This window comes from Aptenodytes patagonicus, chromosome Z (genome assembly GCF_965638725.1).
Source record: "Aptenodytes patagonicus chromosome Z, bAptPat1.pri.cur, whole genome shotgun sequence".
Lineage (NCBI taxonomy): Eukaryota > Metazoa > Chordata > Aves > Sphenisciformes > Spheniscidae > Aptenodytes > Aptenodytes patagonicus.
The window spans coordinates 3,560,353-3,568,739 of record NC_134982.1 but is presented as its reverse complement, the minus strand read 5'-3'; the positions used below and the strand labels follow the sequence as shown (position 1 = coordinate 3,568,739).

The 8,387-nt window shown below is 44.7% G+C and overlaps 1 protein-coding gene across 5 annotated transcripts in view; it reads right to left on the bottom strand.

The window, feature by feature from the left end:
* Nucleotides 1–330: 330 nt before the first annotated feature.
* LOC143173220 (dymeclin) overlaps nt 331–8,387 on the bottom strand; it is a 224,758-nt gene continuing 216,701 nt past the window's right edge. For all 5 annotated transcript variants that reach the window (XM_076363416.1, XM_076363415.1, XM_076363414.1 and 2 more), the window contains one exon: nt 331–1,444. In XM_076363416.1, coding sequence (XP_076219531.1) covers nt 1,295–1,444 — 150 coding nt within the window. In that variant the 3' untranslated portion in view covers nt 331–1,294. The remainder of the gene's footprint in view (nt 1,445–8,387) is intronic.

Below are 8,387 nucleotides of genomic sequence, written 5' to 3'. Positions count from 1 at the left end.
TCAATAACCAGAACATGCTGGAGCAGGCAGTGAATACAAGGGGTTGCCATGTACGTTTAGGAACTAATTCCTTGATATTTATGTTTTGGCATGCAATGCACTGGTGACAGTCCTCCACATCGCAGCATGTGGGAGTAGGGTGTTTGCACGCATGTGCAACGGGCACCGTCAGGAGCCTCCCCGGAGAAGAAATGATCCTCATTTTGAAAAATGAGATGTTCTTTCAAAATCAGGTCAAGCCATTTCTTTTGTTCTTCCAACTGCAGAACCAGGTATATCAGGAAAGGACACTTTAAAACAACAAAAAAAGAGAAGTATTCTACATTCAGATAAATTTATACTTCTGCCATAAAACCTTTAATAGCAAACAGGGGATTTTTTTCAACACAGAACTTTGCCAAGGATCCCCGCAACACACTGTCACCATTACACACAGTTTTACAGGACATTGGTCTACTTTACAATATTATAACTATTTTCTTTGGAGATTGTTCCCCCCCCTCCATGTTCAATTTCCAGGAACACCTTTTGCACAGAAGCACAGTAAAACAAGCCTGTAAGGGACCTGACTCTGAAAGCTGGTGTTTCTAGCCCTCTATAGAGTATTTGCCAGCCAAACAACAACAACAAAAAAAAGACTCGCTATTGAAAATCCTCCCACAAACATTTTGACATCTAAATCAAGTGTTTTGAATCTGCCTGGGAGCTAATCTGACTAATATGCTGCTGGCTTAGTTCACTCGGATGACAATGTAGACACCAATTTAACGACTGCAGCCCTGACAGTGCCACCAAAATGAAGGGCTGTGAGTGAAAGCACGGGATTAGGTAACGAGCAACCCACGGCAGAATCCAACAGACCACAGAAAAAGCTTGACCCAACGAAGCTGCCTCGCTTGAAAGAAAATACAAATGCCGCTTTCAAATCAAAGTCCGCAATCTCTTTCCTCATTTACCCCGTTAAGTTAAAAGAACAATCAGGTTTGTGGTTGGTAGTAACATCATACCCCATGTGTAAGGCCTCATTTTCATCAAACAAGCTCTAGGTTATGGGACTATAAATACAAGGTTGCCTACAAGCCGTCAGTTCCTCACACCACAGTCTGTTGCCAGCGTGTCGGTGGCAATCTGCTTCCAAAACATCGACGTTGGACTGTACACTAGCGGCAAGCTTCATTCTCCGTAAGCTTTGGGGTCAGAGGGTGCACGCTGGAAGGGGTCACGTATTAACACGCGGTGCGGAGTTTCGTTTTCTGTAAGACAGAGTTGAGTTGGCTTGGCTGGGGCATCTCCTTCAGCCGGAGTCCATAGTGAAGAGCTGGATGTCATGTGGGTTCCAGTACAGGGCCACGGCAGAGTTGTAAACCAAGGACCACACGTAGGGGATGAAGAACTCCTCGGGCTGCTCCTCCTCCACGTACTTGAACTTCAGCTCGGGGAACTTCTGCAACAAGAAACCAAAGTCTGCTGAGGGAAGGTTTGCATGTCTGTTTGCAAACACGCAGCCCACATAAACACTGAAGAAAGAGGTCTGGTGAAAAAAAATAACGGAAGAACTGAACCATTAGACCCGAAGGAAAATATTTACGGGATAAAGAGATCGCTTATAATTTCTTCTTTGAGCTGAATGCTACATTGGCATATTGTATTCAACCCTTTTACTGTTGGTCACACTCAATTTGCCTGTTAACAAAGACTAAATGTGAATCCTTTACAAAACACAAAGGTCCTAAGGAAAACTGTCATTTTTAGCAGCCCCACAAAAGCCTTCTTGTTTGCGCACGTACAGACCTGTTTATTGCAGTTTTCCCTAAAAAGCACTTTGCTATTAATTGTACTCAGCTCCTTAGCCGGAGAATCCTTTGGAAAGGCCGTAAGAATAATCACAGCCTGTGGTACGTTTTCAGGAACGCAGTGTTATGGCAAACTGACTTTTTCCGTCTAATTCTTAAAGACTTTATGTACGTAGAAGTTTCCAGGAGAGAAATGCTCTTCCTCCAGGAAGCACGGTGGGAAGCGTGTCTAGGCTCCGTGGGGGGGGCATTCCTGGGGTCCAAGAGGCCACTTCCAGTTTTGCTACAGGTTCTTCTGTACTTTTGGGTAGGTCATTACCTCCGTGCCTTGGCTCTCCCGCTGCTGAGGAGCACACAGAATGACTCTAACGGCATCACTGTGGCAATCAGAGTGCAAAACCCTGCGAGCTCCTCAACTGCAACGCGTCACACATCTATCCCACTTCAGCCTCTAAGGCTGTAACCACAAGACTTACGCACACAGGCACAGGTTATTGCCCGTCCACGCAGACACCTCCCCCTCCTGGAAATTACAGGCTAGACAATATCGTTTCCACAGAAGCCCTGTTTTTCAGTACCAGCAAAGCACTTTCAGAATTAACACACATCAGATGTGCTAGCTCAGCCCACCCTAGCTGGATAGACGTGCTGCATCCTCAATTTTCCAATTTTCTCTCATTTCTTCCCTCTCAAAGCAGCGCATACACTGCAAACCCCCTGCGTTCGCTCTCGGTCAGCGGGTGTTTTGGGGAAGAGCTGAGCCTACTTTTGTGCTGTGCTCTTCAATCGTTTCATCTACTTCTAAACGTTGCCTGTGTCAAGAGCTTGGCAGAGTCTCAGATAAAAGCCGCATTACAATGATCACTGGGGTAAGATAAAACATGACCCATTTTATTATTTATAAGGCTGTGGCTAAGACTAAGAATAAACTCCATGGTGTGACATGATCAGAACAAGCACAGCAATGGCTAAGCAGCCTCTTTGCCCATAAATAATGAAGGGATACCCTATCATCTTTCTTGACCTCGCAGTGTCCTGTTTCCTTGTGTTAGGGCAGAAGACCCTTCTGGCTGGAACAGTCTCCTTTGAAGGGGCACTTCTTGGCCACTTGGCTTTCAGGGTTATTTATTTAACTTTTACACACCCAGGTTATTTGTATTCTTGGGAGTCAGAAAACATGGAAACTGTCCTACTCCTTCCTTGTGTGGCTGCTGTTACTAGAGCAGTTTGGTGCAAATACTGAGCATCCCGTTACACCAAGCCACGAAGGTGCCACCTGCATTATGCTTTACGAAGAACACGTCTCCATGGACAGCTTCATTCAACCGCATGCTATCTCCTATGCTGGGCTCTGAGCAACCTGATCTAGTTGAAGATGTCCCTGCTCGTTGCAGGGGGGTTGGACTAGATGGCCTTTAGAGGTCCCTTCCAACCCAAACCATTCTGTGACTCTATGATTGATGAGGGCATCGGTGTCACCTTCCAGTATGCTCCAACGTTCTGGAGCTGCCACGGTTTGGCTTATGTTGGGGTCAGGTCCTTCACCACAGCTCTACTTAGCTGGACACCAATATTTAGCCTGGGAGGAACCATTTTGGCCATCGGTGTGGCTCTCATTATTGTACTCTATGACTTCGGAACATGTGGGGAGCTCATCCTTACAGCAATCAGGGAGGGAAGGAGGACAGTGTTGTTTCCAGCACTATTATCTCTGTTTAAGAAACTAAGGCAGCTAAAAGATAAGGTTGTTAAAGGCACTTCCGCATCTAACTCCTGTTGAGTTCAAAGCCCAGAACCTCAAAGGTACATCAGCAAGTTTCATTTCCTGCGTCAGACATGCAGTTTGTGGTAGAGAAGCTCTCCCATAGCCCTTTTGTGCCCCTAAACCATTTTCTACCACCTCTCTACAACCTCTCTCCCCAAGTCTGTTTCGACCAGCCTGTTCAATCTTCCACAGCATTTTGTTTCCTCGCTCTTATGTGTCTTGCACGTATACTCACCCCCATCTCTAATATCCTGTCTCCTAGTCTCCCATCCCCGACTCCCTTCCACTGTACCTTCATGCTCTCTCTTTAGCCTATCTTTCTATTTTGTACTTGCCCATTTTTTTTTTTTCTCGTCAGCCTTGTGAGATCCTCCTTTTCCTTGACATCCTCTATCCCTTCCCATCTCGGCTCCAAGTCCTCAAGTCTGCCTTCCCATCCTCCCAAGTCCTGCCTTCCCCCCCTGCCGCCCCATCCCTCCTCCCAGGGCACCACGATTCTTTCAGCAGGTTAAGCCACACTCCAATCAAGCCCTCATGTAGATTTTAATTATTATTATTTTTTTTTAAAACTGATATTCTACTCTGCTTATCCTCCGTGTAATCTTCCCCACTTCCCTCCTAAATGCTTCCTGACTTGTGGTCAGTGTAGACAGGAACACGTTCAGTTCAGCGTTGCATCAGCAGAATGAATGGTTAAACCTCATGATTAAACCACTGCAACATTTCCTAGCAGAGAAAAGCCCTTACACAGCTGTCATTCTTCACCCCAAAGGTGGCTGCACGCCAGTACTGCAGCGTGTAGTAGTCCTTCTGGGAGGGAAGGGAAAAAAAAAGTGATTAAAGATGCTAATTTGAGTTGAATTAAACACAGATAACTTTTTTCACCTTCAGGGTCACAGATTACAGCTACCGTTTTTGCAGACACTCTGGGAGTCTAGAATGGTCCCACGAGTCTGGGACTATTCTGGACTCTCATGCAGCTTAACAAACATCTTAAGCTTTAAAACAGTAGGTAAAATTGTATTAGAAATTCCAACAGCTACATCTGAGACGCTCAGCTCTTACCATCCCATCAGCTCTCAGCTGGAAGGACAGCAGAAAATAAATCAGATAGCAGTCATATTTTCAGGCAATAAGTGTCATGCATTGATTTTATTATTAAGCCTTTCTTCAGACTGATCAATGTTGCCATTTATTGTGATCGTACTGTAGCGATTTAATAATCAATTTTAGATTAAAGACTCACTGCAATCAGCCTGGACTCTCTCACACTCAACATATGCCTTGAACAGCCTGCAGTTTTATCTTGGGAATGTAGACAAGGATAATGAGATTTTTAAGGAGAGATGTAACACACGTTGCCATTACACACGCACAATTTCAAACGTATCTTTATAAAAAGAAGGTAAGTAATGGCAGAAATGATCTTTTTCTGGTGGTTCCCCTGAACAGTGGACCCAGGATAGCTCAATGCATTGCTAACGAGACATGGAGAATTTGACTTCCAGGTCGGTAATTCAAAACCAACCTCTTTAGATGACTGCCATGATCCATGGCTGTGTGGTGGCCATGTTTTCTCATTCATTAAAAAGGAGAAATCCTAGAGGCCCAGCTTCTGCACCCCGGGGAGAGCTTCTGCACCAGACTCTCTCTTGCAAGATTTACTGCTGTTAAGATAAAAAACTACCCATACTGTTTCACTACTAGAGTATTCACTGAAAACAAAATTCGTTAACATTCAAAATCATCACATTTAAGTCACCTCCAAATGTTTCTTAGTTATCAGGCTGACTTTAAAACAATTTATAACAGCAAGGGTTAAACACCACGTATAAAGCTTGACCAGCGGCATAAAGCTTTAAGGTTTTGGACAGGTGGTAGTTCAAGGAATGTTTAAATTCAGCTCTGTGCCGTTTCTCTCTTGCACGCTCTGCTTCCAAATGAGTGATCAGGAGCCCTCGCCATGTGCCGCAGACGTACAGGAGGTGACACCAAATGAATGCTTCAGGAGAGCTGTAAAACAACCAGGTCAGAGGAGGCTCGGGGCACTCCCATAAAACACCCCAGCCAGCACTGGTGTGGGGGTTTTATCACGGCTAACAAAATTCCCAAAGTGGCACGTCAAAGCAGCAACGTAGAAAACCATTTTCTTCTGCTTTGCTGCTGTTGTGTCCAACTTAATCCTGGAAAGGCATTTGCTCCCCAGCTGGTGACACCCAAATGAACCTGGTTTTTAGCACTTTCTGAAAAGAGGGACCACTCTAAGGCACCTTAAATGGTAATAACCTAATAACAGAGGAAAAGTCCGGGCATGGGATAAATCATCCCTTTTCTTCCTTCACAGCCCTATTGGTTCAGCCGGATGGTGTTGAAAGGTGTACAAGCTCTTTGTTACACGTGCGCTTCGCTATTTAAGTTTTTGAACTCATTGCCCTGACATAAATGGGTCCAGCGGAGCCATTATTTGCATTTCTCTCCAGTCATTATCAGAGCAGAGACAACCCCAGCTAGTTTAAAACAAACCGACCTGAGACAGTACTTGAAAACTTGAGAGCCAGAGGTAACGCTAGGATTTGAACGGCACAATTTAAATACAGACACCACTTATCAGCTCTGGTGAATCAACCTACCACAGCACCCTATCTTGTTTTCTTCCGCCAGACAAAGCAGAAGTCAGATTTAGTGGTTGGGACGAGGGTATAAACTAGACAGACCAAGAACTTTGCAGACTGTCTGCGCTGTCAATCATATGATTCGATGAAAAACCACAGGAAGTCCGATGAACAGATGCAGAACTGAACTGCAATAACTCCCCTACCGCAAAAGTTCAACAACATCGGGGGGGTTTGTGTTGGTTTTTTGTTTTTTTTTTTTTTGCAGTTAACGATTAGGAAGATAGCATCACAGCCAGCCAACAGCACCTGGCACGGCTCCAGGCAGCTCAGTGGCGTTTCAGCTAGGAGACTTGAGCCATACATTAAATAAAAAAAAAAATCCCCTTCCCTTCGCAAACGAACCATCAGAGCTGCTTTTGGGCTGCAGTGTCATGTCAGCGGATGATCTCCACTCAGATAACATAAGCAAGGGCAGATAGAGCTGCTTTAAGAGCGATGGAGCGAAGCTGTGTCTCTGCTTGTTCAGGGATCTAGATGTTTGACTGGATGAAAAGCAGCCCTCATCAAAGAAATGGGGCAGTGGCTGTGGAAAAGAAAGAAATCAAAGAATTGGATTAACATAAAACTGGAGAATCCTCTTTTCCTCGAGCCCTCAGTTAGAAACGCTGGTTTCTGAAACAGGAATCCAATGCGAGTCAGTATTTTCAAAAGCATGTGACTGGTTTAGGAGAAAAGTACCATTTCCAAAGGAGTCTGATACACATTTGAGAGTCAAATTCGCATTAACTTTTCAGCAATCTGAAGCTTCAAAGTCTTTCTGAAAACGGGATTTGTGTGCGTTTGAAAAGCTTACCATGAGTCTTGTTTGGTAACCTAATGACGTGCTGGCAAATTATGTGTTTCATATTGCTTCAGCTAAATATAGTAGTATTGCCTGGGGAGCATCTGCAGGATTGGACCTTATTAGCAATATACATAAACTGGCAGAGGGGGGAAAAAAAAAAAATATAAAAAGGGCTCCGATTCAGCACCATGTCAAGTCTTCATTATAAGTGCCGTAACGAGTATTTACCCCAGCAAGGTTTAGTACTACAACCTGCCGTGCACCAAACATACCAACCTGTAAGGAGTTTGGGCAGAGAAGAACATTTATATTTGTCTGCAAAATCCACAACGCCACTTTGAAATCCCAATCTGAGTCAAATTAATGGCTAATGATCTTGAAAACAACTCAACAGTCATGCCTGGTAGAATCATAGAATCATAGAATCATTGAGGTTGGAAAAGACCTCTAAGATCATCGAGTCCAACCATCGACCCAACACCACCACCCACTAAACCATGTCCCTAAGCGCCTCATCTACACGTCTTTTAAATACCTCCAGGGATGGGGACTCCACCACTTCCCTGGGCAGCCTCTTCCAATGTTTCACCACTCTTTCAGTAAAGAAGTTTTTCCTCACATCCAATCTAAACCTCCCCTGCCGCAACTTGAGGCCATTTCCTCTCGTCCTATCGCTTGTTACTTGGGAGAAGAGACCGACCCCCACCTCGCTACAACCTCCTTTCAGGGAGTTGTAGAGAGCGATGAGGTCTCCCCTCAGCCTCCTCTTCTCCAGGCTAAACAACCCCAGTTCCCTCAGCCGCTCCTCATCAGACTTGTTCTCCAGACCCCTCACCAGCCTCGTTGCCCTTCTCTGGTACACTGTTCGTGGTACAGATACACAGGTACACATATAAACATTGATATATTTAATTTTCATCGAAGTATAAGCACTTACATGCTTTGACAGAGCACAACTTATGGAAGAAAATTTCTCAGTACTTGTGAGATACCGATAGATTGAATTTTTGCAATTATTTAATTCTTCTGGGGAGATAATGCCATTTCATCTTTCTCTGGTTCTCTTTGCATTTACAGTGCTTCTCTTTGACTTAAGACAGAAAGCCTATGTGGCTTTGGTGAAAAATCTGTATGAGCTACACCACACCTGCCCGATATCATCTTTGTCTCCTTCTCAGGCTTGAAGCACAGACAGCCCCGCAGAAGATGATGGTGGGGAGATGAAGGAAGCAAACAGGAAATCTGCTAGACAGAGCAAGATGTGCAGCTCGCGCTCAAAGATCTGCGTAAGGAATAGGTGCAAATTTAAAGATGGAGAAGAAAACGGTGGCGTGTCAGGAGGTTTTGAAAAAGAAAACTCAAGATGACAA